General features: G+C 31.7%; 2 protein-coding genes across 2 annotated transcripts in view; both read left to right on the top strand.

Annotated features, from left to right (window-relative positions):
* The window catches only part of FANCI (Fanconi anemia complementation group I), a gene marked incomplete in the record, with an annotated part of 30,795 nt that extends 20,020 nt beyond the window's left edge, over positions 1 to 10,775 (top strand). The window contains 7 exon segments of the mRNA XM_067053215.1: positions 2,319 to 2,489; positions 5,002 to 5,185; positions 5,897 to 6,107; positions 6,228 to 6,300; positions 7,292 to 7,441; positions 9,376 to 9,471; positions 10,546 to 10,775. Coding sequence (XP_066909316.1) covers positions 2,319 to 2,489; positions 5,002 to 5,185; positions 5,897 to 6,107; positions 6,228 to 6,300; positions 7,292 to 7,441; positions 9,376 to 9,471; positions 10,546 to 10,674 — 1,014 coding nt within the window.
* A 5,052-nt stretch (positions 10,776 to 15,827) lies between these two features.
* LOC106683393 (uncharacterized) overlaps positions 15,828 to 26,286 on the top strand; it is a 21,836-nt gene continuing 11,377 nt past the window's right edge. Inside the window, exons 1-5 of the mRNA XM_014424825.3 lie at positions 15,828 to 16,028; positions 19,699 to 19,857; positions 21,875 to 22,081; positions 22,822 to 22,918; positions 25,781 to 26,019. Of these exons, the coding sequence (XP_014280311.2) occupies positions 15,828 to 16,028; positions 19,699 to 19,857; positions 21,875 to 22,081; positions 22,822 to 22,918; positions 25,781 to 26,019 (903 nt within the window). The remainder of the gene's footprint in view (positions 16,029 to 19,698; positions 19,858 to 21,874; positions 22,082 to 22,821; positions 22,919 to 25,780; positions 26,020 to 26,286) is intronic.

The following is a 26,286-nucleotide window of genomic DNA, read 5'->3' as shown; positions in this document are numbered from 1 at the left end:
ACAAACTTCTCCAAGCATTAATCTATGGTCAACTATCTACACCTCATCATAAAGTAAATAATTGTACAGAATGAAATTAATTAAATTAAAGTGATGAAAGAAGTGGAAAATAATAATGAAATGAATACATAGGTAATTGAATAAGTAAGTAAAAATAACATAATTAAGGAAATAAAATAAAAATTTGAAGTTATATAATGCAAAGAAATATGAAGATTTTAGTTTATTAATAATTTAAAAATTAAAATTATTGAAAGAAAAAATAAAATTGAGGGAAAGAAAATATTTGTAACAAATGGGATATGTAACCATAATATTAGATAAAGAAGCAAAATATATGTTAAGTTTAACAAAAGAAATTAATAGAAAAAAATAAAATAAAAAATTGAAAAAACAATAGTAATATATGGTGAACATAACTAATAAGATGGGTAAGGAAAATTAAGAAAAGAAGGGGGGAGGGGGCAAAATAAAGATAGGGAAAAAAAAAGAATAAAACAGAACGAACCTGTGTAATAATAATGTTAAATTAATTTGTAATTAAAAGTTTTAAAATTTAATGTGAAGAGTGACAAAATAGATAATTAGACATAAACTAAGGAAAGCTTATTAATAAATTAATATGATTCCCCGATGCTTTTATGTCTCGTAGGGTAATTGTGGACTGAAATCAATGACCTGGACAGAATAGCATGCAAAAAGTTTTTAAATTTGTATTTGTGATATGCTGGTTTATTAGTAATAATATTGTTTGTTCAAATTGTTAAAACTGAATGTATAATAAAAGTTGTTATTTGATGGATTGTCCTTCTGGTGAGCCAAAATGTTGGACTTTTAAATAAATAGTGACTCGATAATTAACTGGATACAAATTATTTTATTTTAAGTAATTATTAATATTATTATTTCTTTGATCTTTACCTACATTATGCCTTTGTAGAAGTGGTATTTCTGATTGTCTTTAACGATAATTCCTGAATTGTAACATTGACTGTGAAGCTGTGTGCCAATTGCTTATAGATTCAAGGCTTCATGATTACAATCTTGTTACAGTTGTATTATTTTTTATTTCAAAATGCGTTTTATTAAAATTCAATTTCTCATTAAGATGAGTTAATAGCTTATTTATTTCTGTATTCTAGTATTTTACTTGGAGATTTCATTAATTAAATATAGTTTCTTTCTCATTTTTTTTTCTCTAACTTTAATTTTAAATTATTATTATTAAATTAAAATATTCAGATTTCTTTTTTCTTTTAAATTATATAACTTTATATTTTTATTTCCTTAACCCTGTTTTATTTACATATTTAATTACCTAAATGTATGTTTTATTTTTCATTTCTTTTATTACTTTATTTTAAATAATTTTCATTTTGTACATATATTTACTAACTAGATTTTCATATATATTTTATTAATAGTTCTTTTCTCCTACTTAATTTTAATATTACTCTTCTCATTCAGCCTCTATCTTCTTATAGCACTTGAACTATTCATATCTTTCAACACTGTTTAGGTATCCATAATCTTAATTTCTTCTTTTTTTTTTTAATTCTTTTTTTGTTTTCTTTCCCCTTTCTTTATTTTACTCTTTCCCCTTATTTTCTCCACTTTTATCCATTTTCCTTACCCGCGTTATAAGTTTTGTTCACTATACTTATAATTTGCCTCTTTATCATCTATTATTGTTACATATATTTTCTTCCTTTCAATTGTCATTTTCTTTTCATATTTAAATTTTAAATTAATAATAACTAATATGTTCATACTTCTTTGCATTATATAACTTTATTTTTATTTCATTTCCTTAATTATGTTATTTTACCCACTTTTTCAATTACCTATGTATACATTTTATTTCCCGCTTCTCTCATCACTTCATTTTATTAATTCTGTTTTGTAAAATTATTCATTTTATGTGTAAAATTATTCTGTTTATACTTCCTTTTTATTTTTTACTTTTCTATACTTACTGTGGTTGTTATCTTGTTCTGTTTTTAGCCCTGAAGAAGGCTAGAAACTCTAGCCAAAACGTTGGCACATTAAAATAAGTTAATCATACTTATTTGTGTTTTTCATTGACCCCACCCCCAACCATCTCTCCTCATTCATCATCCACAGTCAACTATCTCTCATAATCATAATCTTAATTATTTTCTAATCATTCTATGTATCCTTTTATTCATTGGTTGTTATCTCTTTTTTTTTTGTTCCTCATTGAACCCACACCATAACCATATTCTCCTCATCAAATTTCTCATTCCCTTGATATCTGAGTTGATTGCAGTTCTTATTGTCTTTTCGTATATTTACAGGTGTTGGCCTGGTTGGGAGAGGTGATCGAGAAAAGAGCTATAGACTCTGTCGCTGACACGAAATGCATTCTCACACTGTTGATTAGGTTGAGCCAAAGGATTAAATCCGACTCTGCTCTCTACGACAATCTGGGACTTCACCTTTGTCAGCTCTATGGAACAATCAATGACGTAAGCTAAAGATATGAAATATTTAGTTTATGTAATATAATATATTCGTTTCGGTCTATGAGACTATAAAATTAAATTTGTTAAAGCCATCTCAAATCGACAAAGTTTTTTCGAAGGCAACTCTAAATGAAAACAAACTGGCTTGGATATAAATATTTATTTGGCAAGGTTTAACTATTAACATAAACATATAATCTAAATAAAAAATTTAGAAATAAAAGAATGAATGAAATATAAGTAAGAACTTTTAGATTAAAATAAATAATCAAAAGGAAGAAACAAATTTTATATAAATTATAGCTCAATTTGATGGTTATTAAATTTCAATCCTGTGTGACGATTATGTACTGTGGTGGTGACTTCAAGAAGAGACGGTCCTTAAGAAAGGATGATCTACTCCGAATGGTCAGGGGAAGATATTTCTGGCTTAGACAGTAGTGTAGAGCTATAGAAGTTATTGATACTGGCATTATTTTCAAAGTGACCAAAAATTGTTGGGCCCACGTCTATATTAGGGGTATTCATGATGTTGTGTTAAATATTAAATGTTATAACTATAAGATTGTGAGCAGCCCTATTTGAAGTCATGTTAAACGTTAAATGCATAAGAGCCCCTAGCGGATTTTCTCAGCAACTTGTTGTATAAGCCTTTATGTTTATAACCTTCCTTCCAGACCCTCATGTTATTGTTTACTTCAGTTTTGATTTAAGTAATTAATTACAGCATGCCTAGAGTGAGTGAAAAGTGGAATTTGTGTGAAAGTTTAGCTTATGAAATGAAATGAAAAAAGAACTTTATTCTGGGACATATGTCCCCTAAGAATATTTACATGGTTCATATAGTGAGATTTTTATCTGGCGAGCGTTTACAAATTTTCAGATAGTAGAATGAAATTACATTGTTTTTTTTACTGTTTTTTTTCTCAAATGTATCATTAAAATTATCCATTCTGGTTTAATAACAGGGATATGAATACCACAAACACACGAAAGAACTGAGCTGTCACAACAGCAAAAATGGCGGCAATCTCAACTGGTCTATTGTGTGATGTCATTCTCCATTTAACAGACCAAGTAACAGACTCTCAGTCATGTTAAATGTTATTTCGTTTTACCACGGTAAAAGAAGGCAATTTTTTTCGATTTAACATGAGTTTTTCCATTTAACATGTTAAACCAAAGATCATGAATACTTAATTTGATTTAAAATAACAAATTAAACAGTCGAATATTATTCAAAGTTAATTATCAAATGCAGTGGACTGTAATGATCACCATTAACAGTCATGTTATATTAACATAAAAATGACCAGTTTGCATTGCACGAACGTTTTGGATTATAATGATCAAAATTAACAATTGAAATGCATTAAACCACAATGACCAAACTAACACACAGACAGGGTAATAAATAATAAACTGTAATTGTCATCGTTAACAATAAAAATCTCTAAACAAATACATAATTCAGATAGGACTGGTAATGAGTTATGCTACCTCTGACAGTAAACGAAGGGTTGGTCTTCTACTATTTTTCATCACACACCTCATCCACTGGCGATCCAAAAAAAGAGTCACTTATTCCTCAACAAAGAGTCACTTATTCTTCAACAAACAGTCACTTGTTCTTGGATGATTCTTGGTGTCTTCTTTTTCTCTAAAAGTCTACCACTGACTTAGACAAAGAGTGGTCTGCACCACCTCTTCCTGGAGATGTCCTCGCTTCCCGGACACGTCCAATCAACCCGCCTTCCTAACTACCAGTGCTCCTCGACAAAGTGTCCTTTCTAGATGTTCAATGTAAACATTGATTGCAGCACAATAGTTTTGAGCTTTTGCTTATGACTTTCTTTAGGAATATTATTCTTTAACAATTATTATCAACTTCTATTTTTGCTTATGACTTTCTTTATGAATATTATTCTTTAACACTTATTATCAACTTCTAAATTTACTGTAAATATAGTCATGATAGGAAGATAAATAGAGTTGAAAATATTTCAAATGGCAGCGATTCTACTGACTTCAGAATAGCGCCGCCATCTTGGCTTTTTTAACAATGTTTTCCACTCCATATTTGACTGAACAAAATTAGTTAGCTTTCTTTTTTGATTCAATACAACAAATAAACAATACTGAAACGATACATAAAATAAAAATCATTTATTTATAAAAACTAACTATTTACTCAAAAAGAGGATATTACAATATTATATTTTATTAAATCTTACCATAATTCATTTTATTTTATTTTTAATTCAGCATTCACTTTTCTATGATGATTCTTAACATAATTATTGATTAACTTTTTTTTAAATTTCAATCTTCCTCCTTTGTTCCATATTCTAACGTGGAGGGGCCTCGATCCAATGCTTCCAAGCCTCACAGTCCTTGCAGAGTTGGTTTAGTTGTTAGCGTGTTTTTTGAAATATTCATCTCATTAATTTTAAAATTCATTAATTAATTTTGATCTTTTTTTATTGTGATATGTATGTTTGTATTCTCAATTCAGGTGGAGACGGAGAAACCAGATTGTGAATTTTGTTCAGTTACTGAACAAACGAAGGCAATCGTCTTACCATTACTGTGTAACTCATTAAATACACGTCTCTCGTCATTTGACTGGCTTATACAGCGTACAAAGGCGGAATATGTCCTTTACTTTTCTGGACAAAGTATCATCAATAATCCAGAAGGTAAGTTCTGTTAATTAATGACTTTGTTTAATAATCTTACCCATGCATCATCAATTTTTATTATGTATTTTACGAATATTCTTTGCTGTTATGAAGAGACATAATGAGAACATGTAATATTAAAACATTGAAATACATTTGTATAATCAGGAAGCATTTTTCAGTTTCCAGAGTTAAATTTATTTTATTGATACTTTTTGTTAATAAAACAAAATAACCACTATAAAGGTTAAAAATGGAGGAACATGTAAGAGGATAACTGCCACTTAACTTCTCTTTACTGTTTCAGCTATGCTTATTTGGTGCAGGTAGTTATTGCGAATTACACGTGAACGGTTTTCGAATGATCTGAGGAAATATATTTTTATAGATTTGCCCGGCGGTGTTCTCCCGTTATTGTTTTTACCAGTTTTCTATCTTATCTAATTTAACCATTTTATACTAACCGATGTAAGGCAACTTAGTGTCTACCAACTGACCTGTTGTAATGGCTAATCTAGCCATTCTATTATTTTTATTTACCCATTTTATGTTTTTATAACCATTTTATTTTTAATATAGCCATTTTAGTGGTACAGTTGACCGGGAAGGATTCCCTTCTACTATTTTCAGTGTTACAATCTCCTTCGAGAGATTGATATGCAATATACTCACTATAAGAGTGCATTGAAACCTGCAAGGACGATATTCATCCAATTATGGTTTTTGCAGGTAAGCAAAGGCTGAAGAGAGTCGAAAAGGAAGCTGTAATTCAGGCAGGTTTCATTTCGTCAACTGCTCAGATCCTCACAACAATCAGTTGCGCTTCTACTGCAGAACTGTTGTGCAAGACATTGCATCATCTCTACTCGAGCCTCAGTGCACTCACAAAGTTTTTCCAGGGGAGGTCTACTCATATTAATCCGGCATATCAAGAAGCAAGGTAAATAAATCCTTTGAATATTTTAATCACTTAATGTTGTGTTTTGATTAATTCATAATGAGGATTGATTTTATTTTTTTTTTTATGTACTTTCTAATCAGATGTTTTGTGACATTACAGGTTTGGAAAATTAGTGAAACTTGCTGCTTCACATCTTTCTACACAAGTTGCAGACTTTCTCTTGCATATTGAAGTAAGTTATATTTAATTTCTTGTTTGAGATTGGTTTGTTTACCAATTATAATAAACAATATCCATCTAGTCTCAGCATGTTTATCCTCTTATAACTCATACGTTTCGACCATTCCATGCATTCTCATGTTATCAGCTGCCACGTAAAGGAATAGCTCACTCCTTTACATGGTAGCTGTTTTAGGAGTACTGTTTGGATGCCCTCACGGCCAGGAGCTCAGTTGCTGTGAGCTCTTCTTAAGATTGCTTCGGACTAATGAACATGTAATTAGTGTCTCGGGCCAAGTCGGGTATGGTGAGTAAGTCTCCTGTGCGTTCTTCGATTTCCCGTCTATAATGCTCTACCAGAAGCTCGGCCTGTTCAACATGTGTCAATAGGCGATTTCCCTCATGTAAGCGGACATTCGAGGTTTTCTTTGTAGCAGTCTTAGTAAGCTTCCAGAACTTCCAGTAGTCACCATGAATTGGTTGTGCCATGTAGCAGTCTTCCATTGCCACATGAGGTTACTAATCTGGACGGTGAGTAAGTTTAGGGCCTGCTTGACGGCTGGGTCTCTGGTACGATGGTATCTGTTCTTCACTGTCTGCCTATTGGATATGAGAGCCATGACATGTGGTGGTGGTGTCCATAGGTGGGGAGGTTGATAGTATTAATAGATAATTCTTAACTAATAACCAAATTTTGGGGGTGACGGTAGCAGCGTGGTCTGCCAACCCATAGATTGCGAGTTCGAGTCCGGCCCTACCCGGGATTTTTTCAAGCATAAAATTATGTAACACTCACTCACAATCTTCCCCCAGGCATTTGTGAGGCCCATCAGCCAGTGGGTGGCACTCACTAAAATAGGCATGGGAGTGATGAATCCACCCTATGAAAACCATGTCACAAAACGTGCGATGTATTTCTTAAGTATATCGCGCGAGGCTTTGGACCTCCACGGTCTTTCACGCCAATGAAAAATAAAAAAAAATAACTAAATTTTATGTTTCAGTCTGTGGACAGTGTTGCCGGGGAGGAAGAGAAGAAAATTTCTGCAAAAGTTCTTCGCCAAGCTAAGAAACAAACTGTTTACATTCCGAAACTTGTTGCTGAACTTGAAAATTTCACTAAATGTGTTACCCAGCTGTCAATCAAATGCAAGGTATAACTATAACATAGTTCTTGTATCCTGTATTAATTTGTAATTATATATCTTTAATTTGTGCAAAACTGATTCACTTAATGATTGATAAAAATAATATCATGTCCAAAAAAATTAGATTTTCAAGTTAAATATGTTTGTTATTTGATTATTTCTTCAGCTCACATCAATAGTGGCATTGTTATATTGTGTTCACTGTAAATCTTATTCCTGAATGAAAATTTCCATTTTCATGATTTACCTTAGCTTCTAAAATTCTCTCCTGAATGAAAATTTCCTTTCATGCTTTATTATATCTTATAAAATTCTCTCTCCTGAATGAAAATTTCCATTCATGTTTTACCTTACCTTCTAAAATTCTCAACTGTTTTTAGGCGAACCATTGAGCCTAAACATTCTGTTATGAGCTGAAACAAAACCTCCGCACCTTAACAAACTCTTAAATATCAATTTTCCTTGCAATCAAAAAATACTTTCTTTATTTTTTTTCTTAAAGTTATTGCCGGAAATTTCTTTCTTTTTTTTTTTAAATTACAATAACTTTAGCATGACTCCATCAATCTACACAAAACTTAGCAGTAATTAAGCATCCTATAAAGTACACAAATTAGCACAAACTGGGCATATGAAAACAAATTAACATGAGAGATAACTAGTAAAAAGATTTGAGTTTTTCTTCATTTGAAACTACTTTTCCCCCTTATAAAGGTGTACAACCTTAAAGGTTGGTATTAGTATAGGTTGAAAGAACAGAAATTTAGCTTTCCCATAGTGTAAGTCACAGATTTAAATAATATTGTAAGGAGTTATGAATGTTTTATGAGAATGTGGGACATCTGCAAAAAAAAAAAAATCCTCCATAAATTTTACAATTTTTATTTTCTATGAAAATTAAATTAAATTCTCATTCTACTAAAAAGCAAAACAAATAGATTGGTTTATTATAACCTTTAAATCCATAAAATATAAAGGCCAAAAACTGTAATATAAAAAATTGCTGTACTTATATAAAATATAGTTTTTCTTGGCTCCTTGGGCGCAAAGGTAAGATTCCTCAGATATATGAAAAAATACAATAGTAATTTTTGGCCTAGTATCACCAACAAAATTTACATTGAAATCATTGTTCTCATGTTCGTAGCCTCCACTTATTAGTATAGTCAATCTTGTTTCTTCATTTCTTAAGAGACCCAAATTTTATTACGATCATACCAATGGCTTACTTCACAGTAGTGCTTAGTAAATTTCCACTAACTTTACAAACAATTCAATATAAGGAAGATGTTACGGGTGCTATCAAAAGAACTCAATTAAAGAATAGTAATTAAACTATTTATTATGAGCTTACCTTTCGCCCCATTTTGCAGGTCTAAAAAAGATATAAACAAATAGAATAATGTAACAAGGTTATGGAATAGATACATGAAATAAAAGTAAACTAATTTATAGCTAAAAATGATTTCAAATACGTGAAAGTTTATATAAAAATAAACAAATAAAAAATTAAATTAAATTAATTTACTTTGTTCATATTTTTTACTAACTTTCAGATATTTTAAATCATTATTAGACATACCTTAGTTTATGTTTATTTCATGTTAGACTATTTGTATCTTTTTTAGCCCCGATGAAGTTCTGCAAAGTGGGGCGAAACTGTGGTTAACAATAAATAGTTTAATTACTATTACTGAGTTATTTTGACCGCACCTGGATAATCTTCCTTTTATATATTACACACGATCAATCAACGATCTTTCAATACAATTAATGGTTCTCTCTTCTAGGAAAATTACATCTTTTCAATTAATTTTCCTAAAAGAGATAACCTTTAATTTTATTTTTTGTAAAGTTAGTAGAGATGTACTTAGCGTCACTATGAAGTAAGCCATCAACATGTTATATAATTGCAGCATATTTTATTATTATTTTTTCAGGATCCCTCATTGTCATCTAATTTAAAACTTACAACTACAAGAGATTTTCGTCTAAATACAAAGCGTTTAGAAGAAGTAATGAAGAGGCAGCATGAAGTATGTTATATCTTAAAATTGTTTTCTATCAAATATTTCTACTTTCTTTTATAGTTTTATGTATATCACAGTACTATATATTTATGCTTACTTCTGTGGGATAAAACATAATAGAGATATAAATCTAAAATAAAATAGATAAAAAAGCATGATCTAACCATTGAAATACTTAATGATTGGAGAAGTTTGTCGGGGGGTGCGGTTTGCAAAGAACAACATAAATAAACAAAACCATATTTATTTATTTTATGCCGACGTTTCGACCTGAGTTTCAGGTCTTCATCAGGGCTATTGAACAAAAGAGATAACAACATTTAGAGTAACATACAATTGAAAAGGAATAGTATACAAACAAATTTAGAATTATACAAAATATTGAATTAAATAATAAATGATAAAAGATTGATAACTGATAATTGAATAGTACAAAATTTTAATTGATTGATCATCGTGGAATAGTATGGTAGTAAATTGAAAACAGTGACAGATGAAATATAATATTATGTAGGTAAGAAGATATGTATAATATAAGATATGCAAGTAGTATATCTTACTGAAATACTTAATAGTATTTCATAGTATAGTAGCCTACAAATTATGTAAACGTTTTATTTGTTTGTGTATCTATTTTTTAAAATGGTGTAAGATGCTTATTTTTTCATTCACCCATTATTGTATTATTGTTACATTAAATTATTACTTATTATTAATCACAATGATTGACAAAAATATTCTTAAAAACTGATTAAACCCACAATCGTGTAAGAGATGAAAATATATAAGAATAAAAAAATATTTTTATTAATTTGACTTTCAAACAGTTTTATTTTAGTGGTTATGGCCTTTCTATGTACTCCGTAATTCTATCTATTCTGTTCCAAATTTGTTTTAAATAGAAATGAAAGACATATGTTACTGATATTATTTATACAAGTTCAAATTTTATTCCACAGCTTAAGTATTAATTGTCTATCAAGTTTATATTTCACGATGTTGAAATATGTTATGATTTATCAAAATCATTTATAAAATAATACATTAACGATAACCTGTTTTAACTTGGATTGTTTTTAGGAATCAGATGAAGAAACAAATGATACAACAGCTACTACACAACAATCTATATCCGTCGGCGGTGGAACTGCTTCCCAAGCTTCTACCACTGGAACTAAGAAACAAACTCGCAAAAAGAAAAAGACCTAAATTAGTGTTGATAAAAACAAATTACATCATATTCTGAACCATCACATAATGTATATACATATTTGTTGTGTAAATATAAATTTTTAATTTGTTATTTTTAATACCATATTTTTTTTTTTTTTCCTTGAAGTAGTTAGTACATTTAACCCAGAAACGCTAGCCATATTTTCCAATATGGGAACATTATGCAGTTTTACTGCCTAAAAAAATCTTTGAAATCATTTTTCAAAATAATTACTATGATTGCAATGTATAATTTATAATCTAATAATGATTTGACTACAATCTGAGAGCTTATATTTTATCTAGTCTGTAAATGAAAAAAATAATTATTGTCCAGTACAAAAAACTTTTTTTTATGATTAATTAAAGAAAATATTAGTAAAAAAAAAAAAAAAAGGAAGAGATTTTCTATAAGTATAAATAAAATACATCAAAATAAAAGAAAGATGAAGGAAGATCGTTGAGTGACTGTGTGTAATACATAAAAGGAAGACAGTCTAAGATGGATGTGTATTATTTTATTGTTTCACCCCACTTTGCAGGGCATAAAAAGATACAAACACTATAATAATGTAATAAAATAAGAGAAAAGATAACGTGAAATAAATGCAAACTAAGATATAAGAACTTAAATCATTTTCCGCCATATCTTAGTTTACTTTAATTTCATTTTATCTATTTTTTGCTACATTATTTAAGTTTTTTCCATGTTTCTTAATAATTAAATCAAAGAGAGAAACTTTAATTGTATTGGAAGATCGCTGATTGGTCCAGGTGTGGTCAAAGAAAAACTCAAATAGTGGTAAAACTATTTACTATGAGCTAACATTTCGCCCCAGGTTAAAAGGCTAAAAAAAAGATACAAACACTTTAATGATATAAACGTAAGTGACAAATTAAGAAGCTGTACAGTGAAACGTAAAAATTAAATAAGAATACTAACAGATTTTAAACAATGAAAGTGGAAAAAATAACAGATGAAGAAAGAAGATATAAAGTACAGTACATCACTGTATTTTATATTTCTTTTTTTTTATCTGTTGTTATTTCGGTTTTCATTAATTATCTAAAACCTATTATTATTTAATTTTTATATTTCACTATACATCTTTTTAATATATCATTTACTTTTTTCATTTTTATATATTTATATATAGTTGACCATAAAAATTTATATATAAGAAGATGGTCAGGGTTGCGGTCAAAAGAGACCGCTTTTTTTTTTCTCTTTTGACCGCAGCCCTGACCATCTTATATATATTTTTTTCATTTATGTTTATATCATTTAAGTATTTATATCTTTTTTAGCCCTGTAATGTGGGGCGAAACGTTGGCTCATAATAAAAGGTATGGCTATTTGAGTTTTTATTTTACTGCACACAGACCATCTTCCTTTATTGTTACACACGGTCAATCATTGATCTTCCAATACGAAAATAGTTTGTTTTAAAATCTTATAAACTATATCCTTCAAAATAAATATGTTAACTGAAAAAGTAAATCGTAATGAGGAGTATCAGTTATGAATTCATCCAGACTTCAGCAACGTCTGAATCAAAGGAATGCTGACAGTAGTAAATATATCCTCAGGTCTAGGAAATAGCTTCCTTACCAGTCAGTTAGTCATAGTCATAGCTTGTTTGAACAGTTTATTAGTTGACCTTTAGGGGTATTCATGATCTTTAGTTTAACATGTTAAATGGAGAAATTGAAAGGAATATGGTCCGGGTGCGGTCAAAAAAACTCAAATAGTAGAATTATACTATTTTAATGAGCCAACGTTTCGACCCACGTTGCAGGGCTTCGTCAGGGCTAAAAAAGATACAAACACATAGTTACATAAGGAAAACAAAAACATAAGTGCAAAATAACAGGGGTATAAAATGTAAAAAAGTAAGATATAATAAGAAAAATTAAAGGTAGTAAATAGTAAAAATTTCTTATTATATCTTACTTTTTTACATTTTATACCCCTGTTATTTTACACTTATGTTTTTGTTTTCCTTATGTAACTATGTGTTTGTATCTTTTTTAGCCCTGCAACGTGGGGCGAAACGTTGGCTCATTAAAATAGTATAATTCTACTATTTGAGTTTTTTTGACCGCACCCGGACCATATTCCTTTCATCTTTCCACATGGTCAATCAACATCTTCCAGTAAATGGAGAAATATTTGCTTATTTTATTATGTTAAAAAGATATAACATGTAACATGGTTGAGAGTCTGTTACTAGGTCTGTTAAATGGAGAACATCAGGAAACAGACCAGCTGAGCTCATCACCATTTCATTAGTTGTCCTGTTTAGGTTGCTTGCTCGTAGTTTGTGTTTTGTATTGTTTTTTTCTTTTGTCTTGTGTTTAGGACTTTTTTAGAAAATATAATCAGTAACCAAACTTTTATGCTTTTACTTTTCATTTATTTTAGAAATTTTGTAATAAATTACTGTAATTACAACTTTAGAGGTAAACAATAACATCAAGTTTTGGAAGGAAAGGTAACTAAACAAGTTAATAAGAAATTCCACTATGAGCTGTTATAAATTTATCATTTAACATGACTTTAAATAGGGCTGCTCACAATCCTATACTTATAACATTTAACATGGTAAATCATTTTACATTTAACACAATATCATGAATACCCCTTTTGTATGTTTTACTTGAAATAAAATTTTTAAAAAGTGAATCTCTGAGTTCAATGATTTAATTATAGATCAAACATCTCATTAATCTCTAAAACCTAATAAAGGTCCATATATAGAAAACCTTCAATAGTAAATCAAATTTCGCTTACACGATCAAAAATAATATTGAAAATAGAAATAAATAACCTGATTTGAAAAATGTGTCTTCGGAAAACACCTACAGCATATAGTCAACTACAATAATATTTAGAAAATACGCGTGCTCGATCTAAAGTCCAATTAAAAACAGAATCGTTTCCTCAAAAAGATCCTAATATCTAAAAAAAATACAAAATTAAAAATAACTCTAAATTCAGTTTAAATGGCATGATTAGGACTGCTTGAAAACTTAATAAATGATGCCCATGGGCGTAAGCAGAGGGGAGCCACGGCTCCTCCATAGATTTTTATCACCTAAGAAAGAAAATATTGAACTTATTAGATAGATGATTTATTTCTGGAAACATGCTTTAATTAGGAAGGTAATGGCCAGGAGAGATGGTGGCGTCCAAAAAATCATCAGAGATGAAAAGTGCAAAACTGGCTTATATTTTCATTGTGCGAGCTATGGGTTAAACCTTGTTGCTAACTATTTGAATTCAGTCCTTTCATTTTCAATAATTTATTGTGATTATAGGTAATACAAATTTTAAAAGTAACGATTGAACTTTATGAAGCAAAAATAAACCGCAAACAAAATACAACAACGTCAAAATACCAAGAAAAGTTCCGAGAACTGCTACAAACTCTACTAGAACATACCGCTATATATACAGATGGCTCCAAGTCAGATAACGCAACAGGATCTGCCTTGTGACACAAAACACAACCCATAAGAGAAAACTGCATCATCTCTCTAATATTTATATCGCAGAACTAAATGCCATAGCATCCGCCCTTTACTTTTGTATGACAAATATACCAAATGGCAATATAGTAATAATATCGGACTCCATTAGCGCTCTTCAAGGACTAGATATAATGTATTCAGTTCACCCCCTTGTTCAACGAATTCATGAATACTTAATAATGCTAAAACAAATAGATGAATCCGTCTACTTTATCTCGGCTCCTGGGCATATTGGTATTACAGGAAATGAGATGGCCGACAAAGCTGTTAGAGAAGCGCAAGTCCTCCCAGGTAGAACCGCAGCAATCTTAACTGCACAGGAACTTGCTCACCCTTTAAAGGAATGAATTAATAAAAGATGGCAGGCAATGTGGGATGAAAGTCCACCCAATAAGCTGAAATCTATATAGAAAGATGTGAAGTCCTGGATTACATCAACCCGAAGTAGACACCGCGAAGAAGTAGTGATCACCCGACTCAGAATAGGACATACTCGATTGACACACATCCACCTCATAACAGGAGAGGCCCCTCCAAAATGTTCGAAATGTAATAGCAATTTGACCGTCAAACACATTTTTGAAGAATGTCATCACTACAAATTAACTCTGAACCAGTTAGGAGTACCAACAAATGTTCCAAAGAAAAATTTTCGGCGTTGAGAAACAAACAAACAAAAATAAATTGGTGAAGTATTTCTTGGAATACGGAATTATATATAGTTCTTATACTATATAGCGTTTCAGAATAGACTATATATATTTATATACGTATGTGTGTGTAATGGGCTCAGAACTATTCCCCCCTTGGTCATATTCTGCCTACTCTTATATCGATGAAAACTACAAAAGTAACGATAAATCAAAATGCGCATGCGCGATCTAAAATCCGAAAGTAAATTCAGAAATCGTGCCCCCCCTACAAAAAAAAGGATTTCTACAGCAAAGAATTCTATCAAAATAATAATTCCTAATGCTCGATTTCGGAAAAAATGTCGATATTAGCTACTAGAAATAGGAAACTCAATGAACGATCACTAAATCGATAAAATCCATTACTCCTCTCCCAAAAATTGAACGTAATCTGGTAATGAAATACAACACTAAAGAATTGACAAAAAAAATTACAAAACCATTTTTTAAGGAGGTGATTTGGTCAGAATCACGCTTGACCACACGATTTTTACCCATTTTATGAGGCTGGTTGGACCCTGAGACCTCCGGAACCCTTATATCTACCACACCCGGACTCAAAGCCCGGTCCTTGGATTTAGAAGTACAGTGCCTTACCAATGAGCTACCCACTCTCATAAGTCTCGTATATATTTGCAAATAAAATTTAGAGGTAAGAAAAAAATAAAAGAAATTGATCGTACTATTAATACTGATGTCTACAACTCGACCTGAAAAGAAAAGATGAATGCAAAACTAGAAGAAGTTTTTTTTTTAATAATGTTGATATTTTTACCAAGAAGGAGAGCATTTTTTAAACCTTGATAAATTATAAATTGAAAGACAACTTATTAATCTAACATTTTTATTTCGACGTTTTTATCACAAGTTATTTCCTAACAGTCTTTAGAAAGACATAAACGATTCAAGAAACCCATCCATCATATGTTACCTTTAGTAGAAAGTACAGGTGTAAGTTCTCATCCTTGTTTTGAAATGATCTTAGTTATTTATAGTATAATTGCTTTTATTGTACATCGAAGTTGGGCTGATCCACCGGCCGGTGTTTCTACCTTAACGGCAAAAACTCTAAACAACAGTGCAAATGTCAGAACTGTTCTCTTCAGAGACACGGATTCGTGTAAGGTAATGTCGATTAGAAAAGATTTTTTCAAACATCGTTTAATTTCCTAGATAAGGTATAATTGGGTTCAGAATGCTTTAAGATAGATGTATGTTATGTTGGATTTATTTACATCTTTGCCACTTGCCGCAAATCCGAGACTAATACAAATGCTTGGTAAACAAAGGAAGCAACAAACGTCTATAAAAACACCCTGGTGTATTGTTTTGACTTTGCCGGCTATTACATTCAATTTACTCTATTTTCATCATAAAAACAAAATAAAGATAGGCTGAATGAAAAGAAAAGCTAATATCAGCAAAGTAGGTTGTCAACGATAAAAACAATCATAGAAATGGAACTACATAACCTATAAATTCAACCTTTGTTCTTGAATTGTGATCAGAAACTTTCTAATTTAATTACCTAGGGATATATTGTCTTTAGAAATGAATATTAGTGCTATGTTAAATAAAAAATAAACCGCTAAAGTTAATTAGCAAGATTTGAAACAATGGGTTTATGGAAAATCGATAACATTTCAATATACCTACAAACTTAAATGTTAATAATTAAATCCGGACGTTGAGAAATTCTTGAATTCGTTAAAACTCGAAGATGACAAATATTTATCTGTTGGCAGTTCTAAAACAATGCTAACTAAACACAAACGGGTACAGTACAGTACGCAAAACCGACACCCAACTCGTACAACCACCCATCCACATGCTCGCGCATGTCTGAGTTCGCCATGGCTTGGCCAACATGTAGAGACCCCTTGACAAGTGCAGTGTCGCATCAGTTCTTCAACTAGTTTTTTTAGTTAATCCGTAAGGTGCCTCAACACGTTTGCCAAAGAATGGTAAATTCATGCATGTCCGAGCGTGTGGATGAATTATTAGTAGGCTTGGCTAGTAGTTGGCCTTAGGCGGATCCGCATGTTGGCTGCTCGCCACGAATCGGAGGCTTGTTCAAATGTTCGGTAAACAAAGGACCTTCCACATGTCAAGGGGCCTCTACATGTTGGCCGAGCCATGGCGAACTCAGACATACGCGAGCATGTGGATGGGTGGCTTGTAAGAGTTGGCCTAAGCTCGTTGCCGAGCCGTTGAGAGTTGGTTTTTTTGACGCAGATCAAAGGGGTTCGTGAGGGCGCTCGTGTAGCGTCTCCACCATTGTTCAATGTCTAGTTGCAACTGAAAGCTGTTAGGAGGTTAAAGGTGTTTGTTGGTACTTTTTATAATAAGTTTTATATTTAATCTTATTTATTTATATTTAATTTCCTTTCATTTTCTTTTTTTGTAATGAAAATAATACAATCCAAGTGCAATGGCTGAAACCACTAGTACGTCCGCCATGCTTGTCTCTCTGAATAACACTGACATGTGGATGCCCCGCTCTTGGTTTGCCGAGCATTTGTACGAGCCTCCGATCCGTGGCGAGCGCCAACATGTGGATCCACCTTCAGTGCTTCTGAGAGGTAACGTGCAAGTGCTTTCAGCCATTGCACTGGGATTATATTATTTTTATTAAAAAAAAAAAGAAAATGAAAGGAGATTAAATATAAATAAATAAGATTAAATATAAAACATATTATAACAAGTAACAGCAAACACCTTTAACCTCCTAACAGCTCTCAGTTGCAACTAGACAAAGAACAATGGTGGAGACGCTACAGGAGCACTCTCACGAACCCCCTTTGATTTGTGTCCAAAAAAACCGACTCTCGACAGATCAGTAACGAGCTTAGGCCAAGTCACCCATCCACATGCTGGCGCATGCCTGAGTTCGCCACGGCTTGGCCAACATGTAGAGGTCTTTTAAAGGGGCTTTGTCCGTCCTGTGTCGGTTTTGGGCACAAATGAAAGGGCGCTTGTGTTGTATCCATACCTTTGTGTTTTGTTAGCATTGGTTTTTAGAACTGCCAACAAATGAATGAAGATAGAGATGTTTTAATTAATTAAAGAATTTCTCTAATCTTAGAATTCAATAATTAATTCTTGGAGAGGTTTGTCGGGGGGTGCGGTCAGCAAAGAACAACATATTGTTTATAATATTATTGATAAAAAATTGATAACTGATAATTGAATTGTACAATTTTATCATTTATGATTTAATTCAATATTTTGTATAATTTTGTAATTATAAATTTGTTTTATAATTAATACAAACTAAATTTGTTTGTATACTATTCCTTTTCAATTGTATATTACTCTAAATGTTGTTGTTATCTCTTTTGTTCTATAGCCCTGATGAAGACCTGAAACGCAGGTCGAAACGTCGGTATACAATAAATAAATATGATTTTGTTTATTTATGTTGTTCTTTGCTGACCGCACCCCCCGACAAACTTCTCCAATCATTAATCTACGGTCAACTATCTACACCTCAATAATTAATTCTAGTCTAAGGTAGTGCATTTTAAAATTCAATGATTTGGCGTAAACTCATTGTATAAAATCATGTTAATTAACTTTAGCAGTTTATTATTATTTTTTTTTTTTTAAGATAACACAAATATACATTTATAAAGACATTATATGTCTAGTTTCTAATAAAAAATCTAGAACGAAAATTGAATTTATTGGTTATGTATCATGTATTTCTATGAATTTTGATCATCTACAACCTACTTTGCTGATATTTACGTTTCTTTTCATTTGAGCTATCTTTATTTTGATCTTTTTTATAATTAAACTCGAATGTTATAGCAGATAAAAGTCAAAAGACATACAAGCATGTGGACACCGACATTTGTTGTTTCTTTTGTTTACTTAGCATTTGTACAAGTCTTGAATTTGCGGCAAATGGCCAATGTGTAAATCCAGCATTAGCCACTTTTTCTATTACTAATAGTACACGAGCCTAAGAGAAGAAAAAAGGCAGTTATCTTACCCCAATTTTGGATTACTTTAATGAAAACTAGGAATAATTAATAGTCAAAACTGATGAGTCTGCAAGTATAGGTAGGGGGAATAAAAAATGGCGGCTGTTTAAAAGTGATAAAAAAAATTTAATTTTTCATTCGGAGCTCTATATCTTCAAAAGTAGGAACAAAACACAAGAAAACCTAAGAGAGCGTCATTTAAAGATGAGCAAATTTGCTAAAATATGAGCCCTAAAAGCGTTATTTGCGTTAAATAGTTTTCGAGATATATCTTTTTCATAAAAATGTATGGGATGTAGTGAAAGATCAGTTGTTAGTGAATTTATTTTGAAAAATGTATATCTCAAAAACCATTTGATGTACAGATGTCTATTAGCACTCAAATTAAAGCTAGTTTAATTGAATCTGACCTTTTTTTTACCGAAGAATCGACTTATATCCATCTTGTTCCTTCAAAGGTTTGTTGTGTTCTGTGAAGATGTCAACTTCTTTATTTTTCTTCTTCTATATTCTCTTCATGGACCCAAAAATCTAGGGGGGAGCCGCAGAAACATGGTGTATAGAAAATATAAAATGCAATAAATTCATAATCAACTTGTATTTTAGGTTTTAGAATGGTCTTGTTTTGTAGTTGTGCCAACTTGAAATTATAATAGTGATGAGAATATGACATCTTAAAACACCAGGGTATCCCAAGAGTAGCCGCTCCCCTCTGCCTATGACCATGTTAAATTTATTATTTTAAAGATTATTCTTTATTGAAATAAAAATGTATACAGTATTTAAGTTGAACAAATATTTTTCAGGTTTGTTGGAGTAAAGAAGACATGAACTTACTGATAGCAAGGCGGCTAGTACAAGATCTGATCCCTCGGAAAATCCCAAGAGATTTTCCGGCTCTCTACAGTTACCTAAAAGATGTGATTGAGACAGTCAAAGCCAAATCTAATGAGAAAAATCTGCATGTAACCTTTTCCATAATGTATACAAATATTTTTTTTGCTATAGATATTTTAAATTTAGAAAAAAAAATAATGCTAAAATATCATATAGTTAAATCAACATAATGTTTGGCAGAGCAGAATTCTTAAAAACTCGCTGCAAATTCAATTTATATTACTTTAAACACTCTTCTAGTTAGTGAGGGACAAAGAATATGTCCACCCGACAGAGTCGGTTTGGACACCCAAAGGCCCAAGAGTTTTTGGTACATCTCTACATTGCCTTTGAGGGTATGATCAGTATGGCAATATTTCTCAAGAAAATAATTTATAAGATGAAAATTTTAAATTTATCACATGATAACATTTATGTCATTATTTATACCCAGTCACTCTATAGACTACAAATCTCAAAAACTATCAGTCTGATTCGAAAAACTCTTTTGTCCTAAGTAAACCGTTTATTGAGGAAGACTCTGGCTAGCTTATTGTATATACATATATATGATACATAAGAACAGATCAATAATAATTTAATGAAAAATATTAGCAAGTTCATATGTAAAATCATGACAATTGTTATGATGGTGCAATTTTTAAAGGTGGTTTTTCTTAGGTTGTAGATATCGAGTAAGTCTGGGTTTTAAAAAAGTACTATTTTAACTGGCTAAAATATTTGGTTTATTAAATGGTAGGGCCATTCCAGGGACTGATGGTCGGCCCATACCATCGGCCTACCTACAATTACTTAATCTGCGGTAAGGCTATTCAATTTTTGGACTTTTAGGGATTTTTCCTGATTATTAAATTTTATTATATCTTTGTCATATATTTTGTAAACTTCCATCTACATGTCATTTTCTTGCATATTGGATAGTCCAAAATACCCATTAAAAGGGCATAAAATAAATAAGATGAACCAAATAGACAGTCCGAAACCATTTCCAGAAGATGAAATTAAGGAGATAAGATATAGCAAGTGTTCCTTTCCTTGAAAAGAAAACAAATTTACAAGCAAAAGGTCCGTACAAATATACAAGCAATTAGGTGTGCTTTGATGCTAGGCCTCTACCTCATTCTAAGTGCGCCTTGATGCTAGGGCTGTACCTCATTCTAGGTGCGCCTTGATGCTAGGGCTGTACCTCATTCTAGGTGCGCCTTGATGCTAGGGCTATACCTCGTTCTAGGTACACCTTGATGGTAGGTCTGTACCTCATTCTTTATCCTCTTGGTCCTCAAGTGCTCTTTCATTTTCGGGTCCCTCCAATGCCTTCTCCTCACGATGCGATTCATATCGCTTTCTTTAGATAACTTCCCCTTCTCCCCTAGCAGTAGACCTCTTTAATATGAAGTGACATGTGCGAACTCCTCCCCTCTAGCTTTAGACATATCTCCTGAAGTACAAAATTCACCTCTTCTATCAGCCCGGGGAAGTCAGCTTTGCTGATGGCTGTATTGTGTACTCCACAAATGGGACACCAGGGTCAATGTCCTGACTATGATATTTCTCCTTGAACCTCTTCCATCCCTCTCCCTTATCTACTTATATCTGTAAGAACCAGTATTCCGTTTTGGTCCTCTTCACTGACAGTCTGTATTGAATGGTGAGGAACATTTTCCTCAGGATGGAACCATTCTCGCTTGAAACTAATTCTACTTATCAGTTTGGTCTTCACCTAAGATCAGCCTCCATTTTCTTTTCTTCTCTCAGACCCTTTGACGTGTTTCCTCAGAGAGTGCTCCTGCCCCTCTGTCTCTTTACCTTATACTTGATTGTATCTGAATCTTATGTTGTGCCCATTTCAGCTTAATCAATGATGAGTATATCTAATATTGTATTAAGAGGAGAAGATGGTCGGGGATGCATTCAGCAGAAAAACACAAATAAACAAAAGATTATTTATTTGTGCCGACAATCCTCCCCTCTCCCTCGACCATCTTCTCCTCTTTTTTATCTACAACTATCTTCACCTCATTACTAATATTATTGATGGATGTTATCAATTTTCAAATTTGCAAACTGAAACCCTTTTTGAATTAGACAATGCTGTTGGCTACTTATGATGCCCTTGGTGGTTACCTCCATACCATTGCGATTCCCATCTTAAATGAGGCCTTCTATGCTGGTAATGTTGACTTTACAACTACTTCGAACCTTCATACACTGCTAGGTGTCATGATGGCTTATCTTGGAACTAATGGAAATGGATGGGCACCTCCATGTGACATGAGGAGAATTCCTACAAAGGTAAGTAAAATGTATAGTATCAACTTGAGCAAGTTATCTGATAAATTAAATATATATGTATATATCATTATGGATTGTAGTAATTACTATTTTGTTTTTAACTATTGCAAAGAATCATTATTGGAACAAATAATTTCTGAACATTGCTTATAACATTGTATAATGAAATAATAATTCAATTCTAATAAGATCTTAGGTTTTCTGCTCGGTCAAAAAATTTACAAAAGTATTTATAGAACAATTTCAAATGTATGGCATTGTTGCATATGAAACCCACATGTTTAAAACATCTTTTCAAGGAACTCTTGAAAGTGGATGTGGGCAATGAAGATGGATTAAATGTTTAATGCTTTTGACAATATTTTTTCTTATTTTACACAAAGAAAAAATCCTTTTGTCAATAATTACCTTAAAATCTCTATATAACACAGACCAACAACAAATAATATGAAAAAGCACATTTCCATTTTTTTGGAAAATAAGTTTTTTTTTATGAATGGAATATGGTCCGGGTGCGGTAAAAAAAAAACTCAAATGGTAGATAATTATACTATTTGAGTTTTTTTTTTTACCGCACTCGGACCATATTCTATTCATCTATACACAAGGTCAATCAATAATCTTCCAGTAAGTTTTTTTTATTTGCTGACATAGGCCCTGACCATCTTCTCCTCATAAATACACAAAATTAACAATGTTTTATACTCATCTACTGAAAATAACATCTTGTGGGGTTTTAGGTTGCCGCTCTTCCAATTAGAATGTGTAAAACAGTTGAAGCCTGTGATGCATTTGTTATTAATAACCATAGTAAGGCCTTCGATGAATGCGATCCAGGTATACTATAAGTTAATTATCTCTATAGTCAACATTAATTTATAATATAGAGTTTACATTGATATTTTTAAATGTACTCCTTTTTTACTTGGAGTTGATGGAACTGTAACCAGTGTTGCTTTTAGAAAATTATTTGTTATTAAAAAAAAAAAAATAAATAAATCTACACCCCTACAACCCATGAAGGGTCAGGGGCACAATACTTTGAAAGGCAGTACTTGCTATGTACTAGTGACAGATTAATCGGAATGCCAGGATAATCGCTTGAGGCAATTATCCAAAAATAATTTAATTAATTGATTATAAATTGAGTCATAAAAAACTATTATTATAATTGGATTCCTTTCCAAAGGCTGTTTGTGTGTTTACCAGTTTACCAATTAAATACCCTTATATTTATATAATGTTGTCTATTAATTATATAGTATAATAAAAGGTGGTATGTTGGGTTATATAATAGTATATAAACTACATAAAGAAACTAAGTATTTATTTACAATTTGTTTTTATGATTAAAATGATTCAAATGATTCAGATAAAGGTTGCCATAAAATATCGATTATAACATGATTATTTATTAGTTAATTTATACTTATAGCTGCTGATGCTCTGGGATGTAGTGCCGTAGGTGTCATCTGTTTCATAAGGGATGTCCAGGTCTCGTGGCCCTTCTCACGACTTCTTCTGGTCGAAGTGCATCCTCTAAGTCTGCCTCCTGACTGTGATCCTCTCCCGTCTAAGCCTTCCTGTTGAGTGTGTCTGTCTGGCTCTTCCAAATTTCCTCTGTATTTTTCTCCCACTTCCCTTTTGGGGCCTTACCTTATTTTTAAATCTCCTCTCTGATTGGGCGCCCCCCTCCTCAGGGTCGAGAATGTGTAAAAAAGTTTGACATGTCCAGAAAGGGCCTGCAGCTGCTTAATTTGATTCCGATCCCTCGTCAAACCTGTCATTTCTGTTAGAACACTTAAAGGTTAGCCAATCTAATTTTCTCAGGGGCCTCTGGTAATGTGACAAACTTAATACAGATGTTTTCATATCCGGGGTCGCTAAAAGCTTCGCAGAAGGATACCCTGACCAGATATAGGGGCAGATGACGAAACACCTTAATAATACCATAATAGGATTGTCAAAAGACCAATACATAGCATACTGTTACTAAACCTATGCTTGTGCAAGGAGGTGATTTGGTTTGAATCATTGTCAACCACCAGATTTTTCCTGAACTAAAGATACTCACTTTATGAAGCTGGGCAGATCCCAGAGGGCTCCTGAACACACAGGGTTAACTCACTGTTACAGTAATACAATTAATAATTATCTGCCATAGGCAAATTCCTATTCCTATCCAGGATTCTTAGATTTAGTAGCACAGCGAAATTGATAATGAAATAGTATAAAATTAGATTTTTTTAAATAAAACATTTAAAATTTAAATTATATGTTATATTACATATGATTTTAGAAAACATAATACATAAAGTCATAGAAAGTATTTGAGAATGATGAAAAACTTGACTTTGACGTTAAAAATGGCGGGCACATGCCCAATAGGATCTTTCATTTTACCAGTGAATTAAATCTTTCCTTGTTTCCATAGTGAACTAATCGTCCAATATACATTTCCCAAAAATTGGACTAGAATTTACTGATCCACTTTATATACGGCTATTTACTGCCTCCTAAGAAGAAGAAAACCAAGAAGAGGATTTTCACACCTTTGTTAGCCAATTTTGTGCTTAGCCAACTCTCTGGGCGATTAAATGCCATCAAGAGATGCTACATGTAAGACGTTAGCTTTTAGTGATTTGAAGATTCTTTTGTAATGTTTATTGATTCAAATAATAAATTTGAAAATATAATAAATTGTTATGTACAATAATAGTTCACGTTACGGCAACTATGTTTGTCATGTTGGCTCATAATGGTGGCTGTAGTAGTTAGATTTTAGACCAGCCGATAGCGGTGTCGCTAAGATATAATAAAATTTTTTAAATTTATAATTGACTAAAGGTAAAAAAAAAAACTTAAAACAAAAATACAATGGTTTCTTACACATAAACACATACATTTATCCTATTTTTAAACATTTTGGAACACTGTATCCCTCCTCCCCTCTCCCTCAGCACAATACAACTCACTGTTGGTTTCAAAATTAGTACATCTAAAGTTTTATATGGTTTTCCAAGTTTCATTTATGGTAATAAATGGACTCAATGATTAATTAATAAAAATTGTTTTAAAAATATATTTAAAAAAAAAATTTAAGAGCCCTGAAATTCAAGTCAAAACGTCGATACATATAAATAAGTTTTATTTATTTGTGTATCTTTACAAGCTGCACCCCTTAAAATCTGAGAAGAGAAGACTCAGCACTAGTTATACTTTGTACAAAATTATAAAATTTTCAAAAACTTTTAAAAAGTATGGGTTATATAATGAAATAAATTTTGATTCTATGCAGAGTAAATTGTTTAAAAAAAATAGAAAGTGTGAGGAGTTATGCTCCATTATAAAATTCATTAAGGTTTTATTTATTTCCCCTTATGTCTGTTCAAAAAACAGATGAAATTTGGTCTGTTTCATTAACGCTTAAAAGCAATAATAAAAAAAAAAAAGTGGTTGAGGAAGGAAAAAATGTTTAGATCCATAAGGCCACGTCTCTTACATCAACTCAGTTCATATACTAATTTTCAACCCTCGTAAATATACTATATTTCAAGTCGTTGTGGAGATGCATGCAACTTCGAAAAAGCCACAAACCATGAAAAGAAAGGCTTTTCTCCATAACTCATTTTACTTAAATTTTTGTTATGTTTAAGATGTTTTTTTTTTTTAATTTTCCTAATTTGATAATGATTTAAGGAACTTCTGCCACTTCTGAAGCGAAGATACAGATCCCTTTTTTAGATGACAATGCATACCCCAGTGCTATTGCAGTACCTCTGAAGGAGCACCCTCTGTTCTCTCTGATGTCCGAATGTTCTGTCAATATAGTTCCGAAGTACTATATATTAGCGATGAGATGCTTGAGCTCTCCAAGTTACTCAAATAGAGACATTATAAATTTTAACAGGCAGCTTCATCGGTGGATAATTGCAACAGTAAGCATAATATTTATGCCAACCTGGCTATCATCAGGGTCGATCTATTAAATTAAAGCTTTTATTATAAATTATTAAAAATTTTAAAGATTATTATTAATATAAATTAGCATATCTTAAAATATAATTTTACATCCTCTTATCAAATGTTAAAATATCCAGGCTATTCTGTATAGGATTGTCAAAAGACCAATACATAGCATACTGTTACTAAACCTATGCTTGTGCAAGGAGGTGATTTGGTTTGAATCATTGTCAACCACCAGA

The sequence above is a fragment of the Halyomorpha halys genome, unplaced genomic scaffold (genome assembly GCF_000696795.3).
Source record: "Halyomorpha halys isolate HHAL.00 unplaced genomic scaffold, Hhal_1.1 Scaffold480.1, whole genome shotgun sequence".
NCBI lineage: Eukaryota > Metazoa > Arthropoda > Insecta > Hemiptera > Pentatomidae > Halyomorpha > Halyomorpha halys.
The sequence above is the reverse complement of the archived record's forward strand: the minus strand, read 5'-3'. Positions and strand labels throughout refer to the sequence as shown.